At 40.0% G+C, this 20,238-nt stretch overlaps 1 protein-coding gene across 2 annotated transcripts; it reads left to right on the top strand.

Moving 5' to 3' along the window:
- Positions 1-1,554: 1,554 nt before the first annotated feature.
- ATP6V1C1 (ATPase H+ transporting V1 subunit C1) lies at positions 1,555-19,031 on the top strand. 2 transcript variants are annotated; one of them, XM_063389860.1, is made up of 13 exons: positions 1,555-1,680; positions 3,441-3,624; positions 5,717-5,784; positions 6,877-6,962; positions 7,671-7,765; positions 11,445-11,536; positions 12,610-12,708; positions 14,030-14,098; positions 15,399-15,491; positions 15,580-15,673; positions 16,203-16,300; positions 17,391-17,517; positions 18,418-19,031. In XM_063389860.1, the coding sequence occupies exons 2-13, from the start codon at positions 3,493-3,495 to the stop codon at positions 18,511-18,513; spliced, it is 1,149 nt and encodes a 382-aa protein (XP_063245930.1). In that variant the 5' UTR covers positions 1,555-1,680; positions 3,441-3,492; the 3' UTR covers positions 18,514-19,031. The 2 variants fall into 2 exon arrangements, with proteins under 2 accessions (XP_063245930.1, XP_063245939.1); XM_063389869.1 differs by having other exon boundaries at positions 1,583-1,680; positions 3,462-3,624.
- Positions 19,032-20,238: the final 1,207 nt, after the last annotated feature.

The following is a 20,238-nucleotide window of genomic DNA, read 5'->3' as shown; positions in this document are numbered from 1 at the left end:
AAACCTGAAGAAAAATAGGAGCAAACTATTTGGTTCCCTGAAAACCAGCAAAGCAAAATAGTTTGCCTTTTTTGTACAGTTTCTGCATTCTTCAGAGAACGTTGTGAATTACAATGACAGGCAGTTTCACACAACTTAGCTAGCAATAGAACAATTTACAATCTGCTCTTTTTCTCTCAGCATTTCTACTCTGAGCTAAGAAAAATGGGGTTAGGTGCCAAAATAAAACAGCAACAGTTTCTTGTCAAGTGCATTTTTTTCCACTGTCACCTGCGTGCAAGCCTCCTCTTTTCTCAAGCCCTTCACTGCAGACTGACAGCAGTAAAGCATTTCAGCACATATTCCTGTGGTTGTGATCCCTGAAGTACACTCTGTTTTCCAACACTGTGCTTTCCGAGAGCTGATCTTCTCCCATGTACTGGGCACTGGTGAGGCCACACCTTGAGTGCAGTGTCCAGTTCTGAGCCCCTCAGTTCGGGAAGGACATTCACGGGCTGGTGAAGGGTGCAGAGAAGGGCTCTGGGCTGGTGAAGGGTGCAGAGAAGGGCTCTGGGCTGGTGAAGGGTGCACAGAAGGGCGCTGGGCTGCTGAAGGGTGCAGAGAAGGGCACCGGGGCTGCTGAAGGGTGCAGAGAAGGGCTCTGGGCTGCTGAAGGGTGCAGAGAAGGGCGCTGGGCTGGTGAAGGGTGCAGAGAAGGGCTCTGGGCTGGTGAAGGGTGCAGAGAAGGGCACTGGGCTGGTGAAGGGTGCAGAGAAGGGCTCTGGGCTGCTGAAGGGTGCAGAGAAGGGCTCTGGGCTGGTGAAGGGTGCAGAGAAGGGCTCTGGGCTGGTGAAGGGTCCGCAGCACGGGCGCTGTGCGGAGCAGCTGGTGGGGCTGGGGGGGCTCAGCCTGGAGCGAAGGAGGCTCCGCTGTGCCCCCATCGCTCCCTGCAGCTCCCTGAGGGGAGGCTGCAGCCAGCTGGGGGTCGGGCTCTTGTCACAGGTAAAGAACAGCAGAATAAGAGGTGATAGCCTCAAACTGTGCCGGAGGAGGGTTAGGTTGACCATCAGGAGGAATTTTCTCGCTGGAGGAGTGATTAAACACTGGAGTGGATTGGCCAGGGTGGTGGTGGAGTCACCATCCCCAGAGATGCTTAAGGATAGGCTAGATGTGGCACTCAGTCGCGGAATCTGATTTACATGGTGCTGTTCAACGTGGTGGACTCGATGATCCTAGAGGTCTTTTCCAGTCTAAATGTTTCCTTGAGCCAGTGTTTCTGTAATCTGAGGAAAATCTACTGGCTGCAGCAAGAACGAACACACACGCTTTCAAACCCGACCATCCTTCTCTGCCCTAAGGGCAGAATCGTACAAAGCCTTCTTGACACGGGTCGTCCTGAGCCACATGTGGTTTTCACAGCAATTCCCCAATCAAGCCCAGATCAATCAGGATTGGCCCGGGCCCTGAGGCACTCGGTGTCCGCGGCGGTAGCGGCGCGGCCCCCAGCAGGCGGAGCGGGCCTCGAACCCGCGGCCCCAGCGCACCCAGCACCCCCGGCGCACCCGGCACCCCCTGCGCCGCCGCGTCACAGCGCCTCCGCCCGCCCCGCGTGCCGGGCGCTGCGGCGGCGTCAGCTGACCGCGGGTCACGTGACCCACCGGCGGGTGAGCGGGCGGCGGCGCCGGGGATGGAGCAGTGACGGTAACGGCGGGGCCGGGCCCGGGAGCGGACAGGGGAGGGGAAGGAGGGAAGGAAGGAACGAAGGACGAGTGTCTGGGCTACCCCGAGCGGCTGCCGCAGCGCTCCGGCCTGCCCCGGCCTCCCCCGGCGCCGGGCCGCGCAGGGCCTGGCATGAAGGGCAGCGCGGGCCGGGCCCGGCCGTACCGCGGCTCCCTGGGGCTCTGCCGGGGCTCGGGGCCGCCGGACCACGGCCCTGCCGCGGCGGGGAGTGTTTGCCTCGGGGAGGGCCGATGGACGGCGCGGGCTGTGGGAACTGACACCTAATCCCTGTGATCCGGGTCAGCGGCTCCGTGGGGAGCCGGGCAGCGCCCCCCGCTCCCGCTGCCGGCCCCGGCCGCCTCCGCACAAGCGTGGGGAGCTCCCCTGGCGCAACCTCCCCGGCTTCCTCCTTGTGGCCGCTCGTGTTTATGAAACGCGGAGGCCGAGAGCCAGAAGTGATTTCTGAAAGCGAGCTTGAAGAAGTGTCACACTGGCGACTTAGTGCTAAGTCGCATCAGTAAATTGAAGTGTCCTATGAAGTTAAATAGAAGCAATTGTCCCCTGCCCCTTGCCCGGTTGTCTTTTTTTTAATGCAATGCCGTAGTTGAGATTCTGTTTTGACATCGCTGTATGTTTTCCCAAGTACAGCACTGAAAACACTTGCTCATAACTTTTATTTTAGATTGTAGTGTACTGAATGGAAGATTTTTCTTAGGAAATCCATTTTCCTAATCACATAGGGATGAAGCAGAGTACATTACAAAAAAGTCCTGGTGATAGGTACATGGTGTGAACAAGCTACCCATTCTTATTGCTTATTCTAGGATTTATTTTGAACACTTGGTATTTCTTGCTGTATCCTGTGGTTCTTTAATTTGCTTGGCTTTCATTTTTCAGTCGATCTGTATGTATTTTTTGTCTGACCAGCATTTATATCTGTTTTTCAAACCATTCTGCAGCACTTCTCCTTTCTTCACTTCTTATTTGATCTTCTCCATTGTTCTGATTTCAAGCCCCCTCATGTAAAACACTTAAAACTCTTCTACTAAGCTTTTTGTTCTCTTGTGTGTATTTGGTAATACCTCCATTTTACCTGAAATGGGAAATCATCTTCCTTCCCAAGACTATTAAAAATGGAGCAGAGCTTCAGGAAAACTAACCACACAGACAAAAAATGGTGCAGGAGGAGGGGGATTCTGGTGACTTAATGATTCCTGGGAGCTATTGCATTTAAATAATTTTAGGCATTTACTTAGTTTAAACACTGTCCTGATCTGAAAAGTGATGGGAAAAGATAAGTCAGAGTTGAAATTTGTTTGGTTTTTTTGATTTTTTTCTCTGATGTTTTCAGAAGAGGTTGTCTGTTGTACAGACATGGGAAAATGAATATAGCTGTGAAAATATAATTTGGGTGCTGTTTTATGTGATTTATTTTCAGTTAGATTATTTGCTTATTATCTTTCTGTGAAATTACAGTTGAAAGTTGCTAATGTTGCAAACTCAGCTCACTTTAACATGTAAGATGCTCAGTTTAAAAAGATTTTCTAGCTGTGTAAATGTGATTTGGAAGATAGGAAAAAAATGAATTTGAAACCACATGATACTCCTGGTAAAATGTCTTTCATTGACGTTGGAACTGCACTTTAGTAATATGGAAGGAGATGTTTTTCTTCAGGCAAAGCTTTGACTGCTGTATTAATGGCAGATTTTTTTTCTTCTTTCCCTTGCTTCCCTTTTGCTAGCCTCTTGCCTTTATCTTCCAGAATCAAAAAACATCGAGGTAAAGGCACAAAAATGACAGAGTTTTGGCTGATTTCTGCTCCTGGGGAAAAAACCTGTCAACAGACATGGGAGAAGCTACATGCAGCAACTACAAAACACAACAATCTTTCTACTAATTCAAAGTTCAACATTCCAGACTTGAAGGTATGTAAACCCTGTGTCGTGTCCTAAGAAGTGTGTGTGTTTTGCATCATCTTTGTTTCTCTAGATTAAAACTTGCAGATGTTTTAGGGAGAACACCTGACTTCTCTTGATGTTTATGCGTGGATCTAAGAAATAATTCAGACAACAGTTATCTTATTTTCTGAACTTCTAAGTTAGTTGTTCACTCTGTAAGTTTTCAAGATTCAGCAACCTGTGTCCTTTCAGCAAATTTTCCGAGGGTGGTAGTCTTGATCTCATAGTGGTAGCAGTTACTTGGAGAAGAAAAATAGGAACTTGTGGTCTGATTATTGAGAGTTTCCTTTGACTGTTTTGTTTTGCCTTTTTAAAAAGTATTTAAATTTTTTTTCACGTTCTGAATGTCTGCTCCTTTTCCACCTGAGATACAGTGAAAAGGCTCAAATTAAAATACAGGAGTTGATCAAACAGCTGCTCTGCCTTTTCTCTGTCTAGAAATAGCATTAGACTATTAGAGCAGTGGTTTATCTCTGGCTGAGCATTCCAGTGTGACCTGCCAGTACGTTGTGGAAAATGGAAAAAAGACCATTTGAACTATTCAGTGAGAAGGAAATAGGAACAAAATCTGAAAGTAGTTAATCGTGCTTTAATACAATCATCAGGATATGGAAGAGTTATGAGCCAGTGTATTCATTCAGAAAAGTTCTTTCCTGATGCCTGAATGTCTCTTGAACAAGAATTTGGAGCTCAGTTTAATGTAGTGAAAGCTCATCAAAGCTTACAAAATAGAGGAGAAAAATGCCATCAGTCTTCATCTGCAGAGTGGATCAAGTTCAGGTGGCATAATGCCTTTTCCTGCCTCGGCTAAGGAATGAGCCCAGGACACAGAGTGCTTCAGAGTGCCTTTTAAGATCTTCCAGCTGCCATGACTTGTATTCACATCTGGACTGTCCCAAGTTACAATAGGGACTAGAACAAATGTCTGTCTCCTCCTAGGAGATCCTTGGACACGAGTCTGGCTGGCTTTCAAACTGTAGGGTGCCTGCAGCATTCAGAGGAGTTATTGTTGAGAACTACTGGGACCCATCAGGGTTAGACAGAATTGGTTTTGCTTCTCCTCTGCTTCCTAAAAGGGGCAGAAGCTGAATATACCTTATACACAGTGGGAAGTAGTCTGGCTTCTGTGGACCTGTTGAAACTGTTTAAGCAGTGAGATCTTTTAGTTAAAACTCATTGAAACAGTGGTTTAGTCTCCACTGAACAGCAGTCTTAAGGACTTGCTTGTGCTGAGGCTTATAAGTGACTAGTTAAAATGAGCTTCCTTACTGTTTGTGGCCCACAAGAAGGTGGGGCATGGAAAGTCATTTGGTAATGATGTTTCTTAAGTAATTCTGCTCCTTTCCACTTCAGGGCTAAACAGAAAAGGACTAATATGAATTTGAGTGATCAGATATATCAAAAGTAGATGCTAGGCTACAAGTATGTTAAATAGCATCTTGGCTAGACAGAAGATTCATTTATGCCCTGTAATATTTCAGCAAGAAATGTGTAATTTAGATACATGAAATTAAGGAAGAAAGTGTTTTTTGGAGGAGAAGGCAAGAAAGAGTGAAAACTTGTAGACAAGCTAGATATTTTATTACCCAAGATGCAAAAAGTCCAGACTCTTGTTGGTCTTGCTGCTGCAGTTCTCTTGTATTGTCAAAGCTTTCAATGTCCAGGTTGCCTCCAGTGCTGAGATTCCTGATCAGTGAAAATTCACATTTGATCTAAAGTAGTGAATTAAATGCTGAAGCTACTGCCTTGTGAAAGACACAGGCAATTCATAATGTAGACATTGTTTTAACATGTTTTGGATGGCTGGGTTGCAGAACTGAAACTGAGCACCAAACTAGTGAGTTAGATCTGATCCTGTGGTGCTTTGTGGGGGGGGTTGTTATCTAACAAATGAAACAGAGTGTGACTTTGGTAAATCAAGATGTCTGAAATCTTAGAGTCCAGCATTTTATGTACTTCTGCAGAGCTACTTGTTGGGAGATATAGCTTTTACTGTTAACTGGTTTTATCTTTCTGTGTTTATATACATCTGCTAATGCATCTTGATCTTTGCTTCTAGGTTGGCACACTGGATGTTTTGGTTGGTTTGTCAGATGAGCTGGCTAAACTGGATGCGTTTGTGGAGAGGTAACAGTTTCTTTTTACTGGGATGCAAAGTATTAGAGTAATGATGTGATGGTTTCCTAATAATACACAGGTTATTTTCAGCGTTTTTTGTGTCACAGTGATCCTCTGCAGGCAGTCAGCAAGCTAAGATTTAAGAAAGCCAAGATGCTGTTTTTCACAGTATCTGTTCTTGAAAAAAGAAAAACAATATGAACTTCTTACAGAGTAGTGGAACATTCTGCATTGAGGAAGGATGGCTCTCCCCATAGAAGTGCTGTGTGGTGCTGGGTCCTGAAGAATTGTTAAGAATTGAGCCTGACAGGTGCAGGAAGTGCTGATGAAATGAAGTAAAATCTTGTTCTTTTTAGCAGGAATGCTATTATGCTATTTACACACTTTGAGAAAGTAACCATGTAATTTCCTAATCCACAGAAAAACAGTATTAACAAAAATGCAAAACCTATTCATTTTGAAGAAACTAATGGCCTTTTGAAAGTGATTTTTAGCAAAAGTAGCAAAATTTCTCATAACCAGAACTCATGGAGCCATTTTTTGTTTCAAGGAGAGAAATCTTAAGTAGACATTTTTAAATAGAAAAGGAAACTATTTGGCCTGGCACATGTGAATAATATTATGTGTGGCTTTTCAGTTAGGAAGGTAGGTGTTGAATGTCAGATTGCATTGTCAGAGTTGCCTTGTGTTTAGTTTGGATTACTGTTGACTTCTCTATCTGTTCCTAGAAAGGGGTTAGAATTTTGGAAATACAACAGACTTTAAAAAATTTTGCAGTATACTGACATTACACTTGAAGTCAATATCAATGTGAGGAAGTTAGCCTCACCTTGTTGAGAATGGGGAGTAGCAACAGTGGAGATTTTAAACAAAGTTGTGGAATACTTCTGAGAAGTTGGTCTCCTTCAGATACTGAGCCCAGCTTGTGCTCTTAGAAAGTTTGGATGTAGAGCAGCCATCATCCTTGTTTGATCCAGTCACTTTTGATCCAGTCTCAGGCAATTTAAAATCAGTTTTATGAATGGTATTTCTCAAATGGCAAGTTTGAGGTTTTGGTTTATATGCATATATATATATTTATCTTTATCTTTCATTTTTCAGTGTTGTAAAGAAGGTGGCTCAGTATATGGCTGATGTTCTAGAAGACAGTAAAGATAAAGTTCAGGAGAATCTTCTGGCTAATGGAGGTAAAGTGTTAACCACGATATCCTAATGTATCCTAAAGCTGTAGAAGGGGAGGCAATGATCCTGAAACTTACTGAGGTGCAAGGAAGCCGCGTGCAAGGGGCTGCACCTGGGTCAGGGCAGCCCTCAGTGTCAGTACAGCTGGGGGATGAATGCACAGAGAGCAGCCCTGCCGAGAAAGACTGGGGATTGCCAGTGGGCATTTTATTTCAGGAAAGAGCTGCACTGTTCTCTGAACCAATATTTTATTTTCAAAGCCATTTAACAGAATTTAACAAATTGTATTGATGCAAGAGAGGCTAATATAAGTGGATAAGGGCTTGGAGTAGGGTTTTCATAAAAAACTTTGCAGAACTGTCACTTCAGATGAGCCACATGTTCATTGCTCTCCTTTTTGCCATCATAACCTTCCCTTCTCCCACCCATTTTTCATACAGAGCAAAAAGTAGTTGCTCTTGTCTGTAGTTCTCCAACCATCCTTGACTTGGTAGTAAATGTCATTTATGGTCTACAGAGGGAGAAACCAATATCTGAAGGCTGAGGTCATGGCTAATTTACAGCTTGTTTATTTTCGAATTTCTTAAGCAACAGGGTCCACACATGGCAAGGTCCACTCTGTTACAGTTCTCTTCTGTTACAGCAGTTCTCCATAGAGTATAATACATTAGGTTTTTTATTGTCTATCTTAACAAAGTTCTTTAAAATTTTAGTTGACTTGGTCACCTATATAACGAGGTTCCAATGGGATATGGCCAAATACCCAATCAAGCAATCCTTGAAGAATATTTCAGAAATTATTGCAAAGGTAAGGTAACTTGTTTTATAAAACTTCCCTATTTGAACTTGAGATACTTATGCACAAAACTTGCTCTCAAAGGCATTGGTCTGTTTTAGTCAGCTAACAATAGTAGTGAACTTTGTAGCACTTAGTAGCCAAATAAATACATTAAGATGTGGCTAGGATTTGGAGAATGCTCCCTGAAGGCCATCAGACTGTCTTTGCTGGTTTTTGTTTCCTAGGATCACTGAGCTAACAAATAAATAACCAAGAAAGGATGTTTAGATTTCTGTTTTGCTGTACTAGCGTGGTGTTTGTGTGATGTTGTCAAACCTTGTGGGCTGTCAGCAGTGAACCAGGGCATGACCTTACAGTCTGAAAGCCATGGCAGTCAGGTATGAGGGGAGAAATAAGCCTTCATTGTTAGATGAGGAAAGCTCATTTGAGAGTTGTTGTGCGTTTTCCTCATCTTTACTTTGGCAAAGTTTCATACATGGAGGGTTTAATTTGCATTGTGCTTGCTTGTGAGCCTGTACAGGGTCCTCAGCAGTGTCTGGCTGATTTAGACAGTGAGAGAGTTCTCTGTCAGCAACCCTTGCTTTAGGATCTTCCCAGCCTCTTTTTTTTCCCTTTCCTGTTTTCTGTAATCTGCAGACTGGCTCTTGGAACTGCCTGTGTTACTAACTAGAAATGCATAACTTGGAAAAAAGAGGCTGTTTTGGGTATCTATCAAAGTAGTCTTTGGAGATGGATGTGTAAGGGCTATAGTGGGGTTGGGATGGGGGTAAGTGCTGGCAGATTTGTGCTTTGCTATAACTGCAGGTGCCTGAAACTGCTACATTAATTGTTTTACAGAGATTACAAAATCTTATTATTTTCTACAAAGCTGACAGAGAATGCAATTAGTACTTTCATTTTTGATATTTCTTTGGGACTATCACTGTATCTTGAATTCATTTCACAAATTACATTCAGAAAGTATTCCTGGAAAAACATCTGTAGTGTGGCCTTTTGTTGAAGGATGACTGGCTGTCCTAAGGCTCTGATGATTTGCACATTAAAAATATCTCACAGATACAAAATAATAATATCTGACACTAGCACATAATATTTGCTTCTTCAGAAGAAGGTGCCAAAATGGAGTACTGAACTCTTTACAGCTGTTATAGTACAGCACTTGTTTTTGCAGAGATTAAATTTGTTGAAAAAGAAACATAGGACATGAAGAGATATGCCTTTTATTGAAAATTATCAAAGGTTCAGTGTATGTTATTCTATGTCCTGAAGTCTGCTAGATAAATAATCTGCTTCAACAAAATTGTACTCCAGAACCTGAACTTTAACTGTCTTACATCCTTTATCTGCCTTAGGCACCTCATTGAGCTGTTAGGTTGGACAGTAAATGCAGAGAAGAGTCTGCTGGAGTTCAGCCTCAGTCATCCTCTTGAGGGTTTCCATTTCTCTTCACGTTTAGCAGTGCTTGTATTCTATAGGGACAGCCTCAGGACACCTATGTCATAAATCTGATTTCAAAGAGTTTATAAAATATTTTCAACTGTGAGCCATTGATAAGTGTCCATAAAGTAGAGAAGAGAAGGAAGATGACTGAAGATGTCTTATGTTCTATAGAAGTGAACTCCAGGAGATCATATCACAGGACTTGAAGCAGTTTTGTCCCAAGGCAGAAAGAGTCCTGACAAAGATAAAATCTTCATATAATCACGTGCCAAAGTGAAGATACAGGGAAATTGATAGAGCTGCATTAATTAAAATCTGTGAAGCCTCCTGACATGTTGATGTTAAATAATTTGAAAAGCTTGTCATATCATGAATTATTACTTTTCCTGTATGGTTTTATATCATCCTCACTCACTTGGGCAGCAGATTCTGATGTCTGTCAAGATGACTAATGGCAATTGCAGTGGGGGATTTGTCAGTTGAGAAGAAATTACAGCAGTGTTAGAAACATTTAAAATAAAATGGTATCTGCTGTAACTATCTATCAAGTTTTTTCAGCTTTTAGCTTTCAGAAGTTTTGTGAACCCCAGTGTCAATACAGAAAACTTTGGAGATGGCATGTGTGCTATGTGAGAGCTGTCACTTAATTGAATCGTTCTTTGAATTTGAAATTAGTCATCAGACTTATGCAAGGAGACAACCTCAATATTTTTAGTGCCCTAGTCCAACCTTTTCAGCAATCCAGGCATGCACTGAAGTGCCACAGCTTAGTTGTATGACTACAAGACACTCGTGTATTGCCAGTGACTGCCTAAATGATTTAAATATCTGGGAGTGCTCTGTGTAGAAATAGGCTCACTATGTTAGACTGGCACTTTCCTTAGCAATTCCAGGAGTCTGCCTCCTTTTGCCATCACCTTCATGAGTTATTCACCAATTCTACTCACAAAGGGAGTTTGTATTGTTGCTTCATTTGGTAATTTTACAAATTTGTTTTCAAGAGCTCTGTCATGGCATTGAAGTCTGTGGTTCTGTATTCTCTAACATACATTAGGAAGCAAAGCTGGTTGTTTTTTACAGTAAACTTCAGTCAGTGCATCAGTAACAGGTTTTTGTCTAAGCAGTCATATTCTAAAAGACTACTGACTCTACAAATGACAGCAATTAGATCATTGTCAATTAGGAAATGCTGGATGGAACTGGTTTCTAAAGGCACTGTTTAGTATCAGTGGTTTTTGGGTTGTGTCATTAAGCAATGCATAGTTAAACTCAATGAAAATCTTGATCCCTGGAAAAGGCGTAGAGTTGTCAGTCTGGGGAAGAGCTGAACTGCACAAAGGCTTAATATTTTCTCATTAATTTTCCCCTTATGCTGTCTTCTAGATGTAAAAACAGGTGCTAGTGTTACTTCTTGTAGTATTAAAAAGTTTTCATGAGGGTGTATGCCTTGTGTGACACCTGCTGAAATGTTCTGCATGTTGCTTTGCTAAAGGTTGTATCTGTCAAAGGATTTAAATAACCTTAAGTACTCATCTGTTTGATTTTGTCATTTGCAGAGTATTTTGTCTAAAGGATTTCTGTATCTATAAAGGTGCAAGCTTTTAATGTGTTGCCACATGAAACTAGCAGGACATTCAGGCTTTTGATGATTTCCTGCTACAGACGAGCCAACTTGGGTGTTACCATAAACAAGGTCACTGTTTAATTAAGTGACTTTGCTTTTAAGAGAGACCTATTTTGTGGAAACAAAATCATATCTGGATCTCCAAGCTGAAGTGTTTTATGCAAACAAGATGTTTTGTCAGTGTCTAAGTGTACATAAAGGGAAAGTCCCTGTGTTCAGAAACTTGTTCCTGGGAATTTTTTCATGCTTGTACCTCCATACTACAGTGAGGAAGCAGTGAAGGAGGCAATAGGCAGCCTTATAATGCCAGAGCAGCACTGTGCCATGTTCTTTCACTTACCAGCTGTTAGTGAGTGCACTGATTTTCAAACGCTGCCTCATACAGGGTACACGCTGATACGAGTATGGTTAGCAGTTTAAGATGTCCTAAAGTGCTGCATTTGTTTTGTATGCTTCCACTTACTGCCAAGTTATCTTGCTCAGAATGAATTATTTTTCATAATCATGCTAATTAAGCCATCCTTCTCAAATCCATCCTCTTCCTTACTTGAGCAGCAGTGGCAAGCTGAACATAGGTTCTATTCTAGTTCTTTAGACACGGTTCCTTTTCTTTTCATTTTTAAGGGAGTAAACCAGATTGACAATGATCTAAAAGCAAGAGCCTCGGCATACAATAATCTGAAAGGGAATCTTCAGAATCTGGAAAGAAAGAACGCGTAAGTTGAATTACTTTTTGCTAATGTAGTGCAGGAATGTTATCTAAGCATGAAAACGTAATAAACTGTGGAGTGATACAGGCTCTAAGCTTAATGTGTTTTTGAGGTGTTTATCCATCTTGAAGAGCAGCTGTCATAAAAGAACATTTATTACCAGCTGTCTGGTTCTTGTTAACCTACTTGTGACTGAAAAGGAATTAAGAAATCACAAAAGCTTGTACGAATAGCATAAATTGCTGGAACTTTTGAGAGAAGCTTGCTGTTAGTGGTGTGTTACGCTGCTGCTTAGGTGTCTTGTCTAAATAAGGAAGTCTTTCCTTCACTCCAGCTTAACTGGTTTTCTTCCCTCAGAATTTACCAACAGCAGAGACAGCTGCTGTGCACACGCAGATAATAAATTAAGCCAGGGCCGCGTGTTGTCTTGTCACGTACGTGTGATGATTATCTGAAATATAGTCGAGGTACAGTAGTTCTGTGCAAATGTGGTTGATTAGTGTGCCTGAACCCTGCCATTGCAGTGACTGGCACAAGGCTGCTGGCTGATTCAGAGCCATGGTCATGCCACTGACAGTACGTGACAAGCTGTTCTAGGAGTGAGACATAAGTTCTGTGCTGAGCCATGGCAGTTGTCAGCTGAACGCCCTCAAACCTATGTGTGTTCTTGGTCTTTTATGAATATGAGGAAATACACTGCTTTCAGTTTTTATTGATGTTCTGTATGTAGATCTGTACTACCTTAGTTATAACTCTGTGTACTAGAGTCTGCAGTTAATGGTTTTGATGATCCTTGCAGTTTTAAATAACTTAAAAAGACAAGTTGGCCACTTAAGCATGTGACGTATTTGGAATATGGAAATGACGCCCTGCAGTGGAGCTACTGATAAAAATGTCAGTGACTGTGGATAGTGAGATATAAAATGCATATAAGGACATTTTGTTTGCTCTGCTAATAGCAATTGTGTAGGTAAAATGTATCTTTGAGAATGCTATATTATCAAGCACTGGAAACTGTTATCCAGACAAGTTCAATTCTTAAACATGTAATTGTTCTGTCTGTCTTTGTTTCTCTGCAGGGGAAGCTTGCTAACCAGAAGTCTTGCTGATATTGTAAAGAAAGAGGACTTTGTACTTGATTCAGAATATTTGGTCACATTATTAGTGATTGTGCCGAAGTAAGTTTATTCATCCTAAGAACAGAATACAGTAAGAAATATAAATCAAATAATAGATCTCACAACCCTATAATACTGTAAGAATGACATCTGAATTTACTTGGGGCTTTCTTGGATGAGCAAACAGAACTGTTAAGATGCTCAGGAGAGATAAGTGAGCATCTGTGCCTGTGTTCCTTGTTCACAAAAACTCCTCATAAGGACTGCTGAGTGCTCATGAATTTCTTGAAGAAACTGGAGATGAAATTTATGTCTCTTACCCAGTGTTTGCTATGACTAGTCATGTTCCAGATGGTGTCCTTATGAAAATAAGTGCTGAGTAAAAACATGGCTTGTTTTACATTACAAGGCTTAATCATTAAATTATCCTGGTTAGGACTATGCCAACTTTCACCACTTAGTGAGTGAACTCTTTACTGCTTTGCCCTGCACGTTTTTTAGATTGCCTGAACACTGATTTTTTTTTTTTACAAGTCTCTGCCATTGGAACCCTGCTTATGTCCTGTCAAAAGCTTGCTGGGGGAACAGGCTGTTCTCATTTGAAATGTTTGAACAACAGAAATCTCATGTTTTCCCCTGGCCAAGGAAACTGGTGAAACAGATGCTCTCAAAACTGTTGTAAAATGAGGAGATGGCCTTTGACTGTCTTTCTGGAGCTGCAAGCAAAGAGAGCTTCTGATTTATGAAAAGCCCACTGGCTCTCTTTACCACAGGAACCATTAGAGTCTGTCACGTGTCAAACTCTGGTGAAGGAAAAATGGTTTTGTGGTGGCTTTAGCAGAAAGCAGGTGGTTAGGATATCTCAGCTGTTATTTTTCTTTGACTTGTTTTTGCTGTTGAAAGGATGGAACCTCTTCACAACCAACTACAGAAAGGCAGGGCTTCCAAAATTCCCAGTCCTTCAGGCAAGTGCAGGGCTCTAGGGAACCTCTTTATAATTGTGGAAGAAGTATTCCTCTGCTCAAAAGAGCAGAGTTGCATGAGGAATTTCTGATTAACCTTGACACTTAATTCCATTTGGTCCCCTGAGATCTGTACTTAATGATGATTTAATTTCATAGTTCTTTGATTTAAAAAATGCTGCACTTTTAAACTGACACAAAGACTGAAAATATTGTACTTTTGCCATCACTATAGTTTATTTATCAATAGTTATAAAAACAGCATGCAGAGAACTGAGCATTTCTTCAGTCCTGCATATTTCTGACAACCTACACCTGATATGGAAGATGTGATAATTAAATGTTTTTATCTTTAAAAAAACCACCTTGATCCATTAATCTCAGATGAAAAGTCTAACAATAACCTGTGTATTCTCTAGGTTAAATTATAATGACTGGGTTAAGCAGTATGAAACACTAGCAGAGATGGTTGTACCACGTTCCAGCAAGTAAGTTTTTAAATACTAAATGTCATTTTTGCTTGTGCTGTGTTTCAGGAGCATTCTTTATCTAAAAAGACTTCGAATTTTAAAGAGTGATCAAAAACTTGTCAATATGTCTAGCTTTATAGCTTTATTTGATCAAATAATTGAGGAAAGATCCAAATGAACTCTAGGGTTTACAAAGTTATCAAACTTAACTTATGTGAGAAGAGTAAGAGAACTGAAAAGTTAATCTAGTTCTGGTCAGATACATTCAGCTTCTATCTGGAGTGTGGTGGAGATAAGCAACAAATGCTGGCTGCTGGCCTGTGAGCTTTAGGTCTCCATTCACAGACTTGAAACAGGTTGTATGAAATCTTTGAAAACTTCCAAAAGAATGGAGAACTGGAAGTGTAAATGGTTTTGTTGTGTACAAAAAAAAGGTGGCTTGTCTCTTTGGATCCCTGGTATCAAGCTCTTGCTAGGTGCTGTGGTGGGCAAGATTAAATCACTTTAGCAACCTTGTAACCACATCGAAGATAAAGTCCACATGTAGCACAAAGCATCGGTTTGTGGTTAATTTTGAGGTTTTGATCAGGCAAATCTGATATTACCAGTCCTATGCCAGTTTAAAAATCCGAACTTTCTCTGGATAGCTTCACATTTGGAAGATCTGCTAGTGGTTCAGAGTTAATTATTGGGAAACCATAGCCTAGGGCTAGCTTAAGAAAAAGCAACTTGTTAAACTGCTGGATAATGCTTGTGTTGAACACAGTGTGACACTGAGGAACAGTCTGAATCTGTTCAAGCTTTTTTTCCCCTAAGATAAAACCTCAAAATAAGCAATATTACTTTTAATTATAAAATAGTAAATCTAGGGGACAACTTTACAGCCTAAGAAACATTTTCTTTTTGCCAACCTGTATCTTTTTAATTTGTATACTTTTCTATTTTATATCCATTTCATTTTTCTTTAAAACATGTTTCTAATAAATCTGTAGTACAAACGTTTCAGTATTAAACCAGCTTCAGTTGCTTTTTTTGTTAAATAATTTTTAATTTGAACAAATATCATATGAAGTGGGTTTGTGTGATGAAGTCTCTGAATGTGAACTGTATGCTGCCATCATTTATGAAGGGAGTAATTTAAGAGCAGTCAGTTACATTCTGTATGAGGTGCTTAATTTGGGAACTAAATCCTGTATAATTATCTACATTTATGTCTTGCCTTGTAGCAATAAAGTACAACATGTGGTACTGTGTGACTGATCTGTGCTGACTTGAACCTGATTAATTCTGACACTTGGTTTGTTTTCCTTCTGTGTAGTGTACTCTTTGAGGACCAAGACAGCTACCTTTGTAATGTCACCTTGTTCAGGAAGGCCGTGGATGACTTCAAGCACAAAGCCAGAGAGTATAAGTAAGGGATTTTTTGTGTGCATCCTGTCCCTCATGCTTTGAAGGATCTCTAGATAGGCACTTCTGATTTTATTCACTTCTAAATGCAGATTTATGGTCCGTGACTTCCAGTACAATGAAGAAGAGATGAAAGCCGACAAAGAGGAAATGAATAGACTGTCAACTGACAAGAAGAAACAGTTTGTAAGTCTTAATAAACTGGACATTATAGAAATGTGAGACATCTGAGAAACTTGTTATTACTACTTAAAAATTTCATGAAGTGGTGGTTCAGAGAAAGCACTGTAAGGATGACTGATGTAGCCGGCCTGCCACCCAGCTCATCTGCTCCAGGATAATTGAATTTCCTGCAGCACAAGTGCTCTTCACTGCATTGAACCAAGGGCTGGTATTGCAGCTGATAATGTTTGAAGTTTGAAAATGGACAAGTATTTGAATTACATAATCAGATATTACTAAAATGTTCTTTAGTATAGTTAAATCCTGGTAACTGAGATGGGGAACTGAAGAGACAATGGGAGGTCTCATTAAATGTCTCTTTACTTTGTATCAAAACACTCTTGAGCCATTATGTCCATAGTGAATTCTGTCTTTAACTTGTCTTTTATTATCATGGTACAGATATTGAGTAGCTGCTCAAAGATGCATAATGGACTGAGTCTTTTTCTGATGTTTGAATAGCATATTATTTTTCCCCTCCTCTCTTTCACAGGGGCCTCTGGTTCGGTGGCTGAAAGTTAATTTCAGTGAAGCTTTCATTGCATGGATTCATGTGAAAGCATTACGTGTTTTTGTTGAATCTGTTTTAAGGTAATGAGGCAGATTTGAATAGTGATTTTCTTCCTAGACTTGGTAAGAATTTGCATGTAGCTTGGGTTTACCGAACTGAAGCAGATGAATGCTGCTCTTCTGGGAAGGAAGAGGCAAAAAGTAGGGCAGTAGCTCTCTCTTGTTGCCAGTTGTGAAATATTTGAGGAAGATAATTGTGTATCTTCCCCTTGGATAGTGTTTTTACTATTGCTTTAGGTGTTACAGATACTCTGTATGCAGCAGGGAGACACATTTGCTGATTTTCAGGTTACTTTATGAGCTGCTTGTAACAAGAACTAACTGCATCTTATTTAAATGGCAAATTGCAATAGTTCAGAATAAAAACTGGGGTTTCAGTAACATAGTTTGGCATCATGAAATGTATGCTTTTTCTTTTAGACATGCCTTTTGTAGTCTAAACTTTTCAGTATTAAACCACTCAATATTCTAACTAGAATTACCTGCTTCTTTTCTTCATACTATCCACAAGTGTGTTACTAGTCAGGAACAGCCGTAGTTGTTCTGCAAAGGAAGGACCTTTATTTTTTATAGCTGAAGACATTCCTACCAAGGTCAGCAAAATGCAAGGTGTTTGTAGCCTTTTTGATAAGTTGAGGAGAAAAAGAACACAAATCACATGAATCTGTGTTTGTGCTGCTATGGCTTTATTGTGAAGACAAAACTTGAGTAAAGAAGAAAGCTGAACTTGATTGGAATGTTGGCAGCTGTTTCCACACTCCTAGAAAGGAGGATTAAGTAGAAACCACATTGTCCACGAAGTATCATAAGCAAAGTAAACTTATGAAGTGTTCAAAATTTAGTCTGAGTGTTCAGGTAACATTGAGAATTATGCTAAATACTCAAGGATTTAAAACTATTTTAAAAATATTATTGCTTCAATTTTATTATTTTAAACTTGAAGTTGTACTTTTTTATGCCTTATGAATTGTAGACACAGAATGGTTTTGCAAAAATGGAAATGAGCAGAATTTCCTCTTCAATAGATTCTTTCTCAAAATAAAATTCTGCTTTGAATTATGAAAGAGGGTTTATTTCAGCATTTCCATAGTTTTCTACTTGACTTCCTCAGGTACGGTTTGCCAGTTAACTTCCAGGCAATGTTGCTTCAGCCTAACAAGAAAACGATGAAGAAGCTGAGGGAAGTTCTGTATGACTTATACAAACATCTTGACAGCAGTGCAGCAGCTATCATTGATGTAAGTACTTTTTAACTGCTACTGGTATGTTTAAACAAAGCAAAAAGTCTATTGGCATCATTAAAAAGCTATACCTCTCTATATTCTTGATTTTCTCACAGTACAGAGAATTTTGTCTCCTTAAAAAAATGCTGCTTCTGTTTTACACTTTTGCAAGGCAGATGGTATTTAAAGTTGCAACTGATATATTTGAAGAGCTGTGTGATTCAAAAGTCACACGTAATTTCTTCTTACTGCATTCTTTCCTACTACTGATGGAAAGATACAGACTGCAAGTTAGCACAGTGGTCCTCTGCTGAAGAAGGCTGAATCATTGTCAAAATGGAATCAGCCTTTCCATCTGTAGAGGTCTCATTTTCATGTGTAAAACTGGTTTGTTGGGAGGCTTATTCTAGTAATTTGCTTTGTATTGAAAACAGCGGTTTTTGTAGTTAAAAGTTAACTAAAGATAACATGAGTTTAACTGAATTAAAAAAGATTGTAGTAATGTAGTTCCAGGCCTTTTTGTTGAAAGAGGATGTGAGACAATTTAGATGACAATTAAAGATGCTGAACTTATGTAGCTTCCTGGATCATTCAGCACCCTGTAACATTCTTACCAGAAACTGACAGTGTTTAGATGCAGTAGTAATGATCTGTTTGCTGTAGCAATGGATGTGAATTATTGATACGGAACTAATTGAATTTTGAAAAAGCACTTTGTATTTTCTTTTGAAAAATACTGGTAGTCATTTGTCAAAGTTTTAACTTCACCTGTTATTTAAACAGTCACTTGAACATGAAAATTTAAGCTTGAAGTCTTACCTAGCCTATTTGCTTCTAAAACATGAATGTTTCATCTACTTCTTAATAGGAGTCTGAATTGTAAGAGTATAACTGGTTTCAAAACTTTATTTGCAGGCAACTATGGATATTCCAGGTTTAAACCTCAGCCAACAGGAGTACTACCCATATGTGTACTACAAGATCGATTGTAATTTGCTGGAATTCAAGTAAAAATTCCCTAACATGACAATCTTCTCAGTGTTGGTGTAAACAAACAGAAGTGAGTTTGAAGTATAGTAATACTTTTAACATTCTACTAATCATATGCTTGCTTCTTATGTTAGGTGAATTGAACACACCGTGGTCCATCTCTAGACATTTTCTTTTTAAAGAACAGTGTAGGTAACCAGCTTTTAATCGACTATGTCTGTAAATGTATATTGAGAGAATTGAAGTATTTATAAACAGAGTGATTTATTTAAGGAAAAGCTTATTCCTCTTTCATATGGTGGTCTGTGTTAATTCCATTTACTGTTGTTTATAAAAAAAACCTTGTTTACAGAAGACTAGTGTAAATGTTCATGGCCATTTTGTTAATTTGATTTAGTAGATACAACTGTGTTAACGTTGTTGAACTGTGATGTAAAGTATGTAAAATTGGTATGAAATCGTGCTTTATGAATGGTTTAAAATTACAATTGATGCACTGTAAACACAGGGAAAATAAACATACCTGTGCAAATGTGTCACTTTCTTGTACCATGTAAAATTGCAGATACTTGTGTCTAAACTGAAGCAATGTGTTAAGTCTTTAATAGTGCTACATCCTGCACACACTGGTACAGAAATGCAATTTGCTTCAGCACAAGTGCTTTTAAGAGATGCAGGAAATAATTCTGCTTTGTGCAGAAAGGCTCAAGTATGTTGTTTGGCCACCACACATATGTATGAATGTTTTTCATGTTTATATCTTTGTGACTCTAAAGATGTGAGACAGTTATTGGGAAGATGATGGCAAGCTGGGATAATACCAAGCTAGGCTGAGCTGGGATTTTGGTAATTCTTTGTTCTTTTCAGTCAGTTGAAGCTTCAGACTATTTTATGGCTTTAAATACTGTGCTATTAGATACTCATTGGGTTTTTTTGCAACATCTGTTCTACCACACAGGGAATATGACAGCTGCCTTTTAATGTGGGTAGAGAGGAATTGTTTATTTCGGTAGCAGCTATTACAAGTATTCTACCTGTCTGAGAAGTCAAATATGCAGTAAAAGCTGCACTACTGCTTAAAACTGACTTGAATCAAGAGACTGGAGGAGTGCTGATTTGTCAAAAGTAGTATTTGAAGTAACCACTGTATTCTTTTCTGATTTAGCCCCTTACTGAAAATAACCAGTGCTTTGGTTTCAAGCAGTATAGAGCTTTCAGCTGTGGGATCTCTAATCATAACCCAGCAGCACCTTGGAGGAATTGGCTAACTTGCTAAGCCTACATTGAGATCTCTAATTATTAAAAGGGGAGTCTGGCTTTTGAGTGCAAGGGTTGCATCTAGCTACTGATTTTGACAGGGTTTGATGTCTATGAAAATATTTGCTGTGTAAATTTATATTTGCTTTTCTTCTTATTTTTATAGACAAAAAGGGAAATAGTGAGATCAAGTGTCCTGTTGTGGTCATATTTCTGCTCCTCCTGCTTCTCATTTCCTTACAGAAGATAACAGCTGTTTACTGTGTTATCCAGGCTGTTAAAGTGTGCACAAGTGGAAGAGGTTTTCCCTTTTATCACCCAGCTCTGCCTCCTCCACTGGCTTTTGTTACTGTTGCACACAAAGATCATCATCTTAGTTCTGAGCCCACTATAACATGTACACTGCTTTAAAGTAAAGAGGGATTTTTAGCCTGCCTCTCTAATCACAGGAGGAATCAGGCTAAACTGTTGTCTCTGTTCTTCACCTTA

The sequence above is a fragment of the Prinia subflava genome, chromosome 1 (assembly GCF_021018805.1).
Source record: "Prinia subflava isolate CZ2003 ecotype Zambia chromosome 1, Cam_Psub_1.2, whole genome shotgun sequence".
NCBI lineage: Eukaryota > Metazoa > Chordata > Aves > Passeriformes > Cisticolidae > Prinia > Prinia subflava.
The sequence above is the reverse complement of the archived record's forward strand: the minus strand, read 5'-3'. Positions and strand labels throughout refer to the sequence as shown.

Bases quoted from the DNA above. Each gene is read 5' to 3' on its own strand.
- ATP6V1C1 (XM_063389860.1), top strand. From the start codon at position 3,493: ATGACAGAGTTTTGGCTGATTTCTGCTCCTGGGGAAAAAACCTGTCAA. The intron at 12,709-14,029 runs GTAAGTTTATTC...TGTATTCTCTAG, and splicing joins TTATTAGTGATTGTGCCGAA to GTTAAATTATAATGACTGGG. The intron at 15,674-16,202 runs GTAAGTCTTAAT...TCTCTTTCACAG, and splicing joins CTGACAAGAAGAAACAGTTT to GGGCCTCTGGTTCGGTGGCT.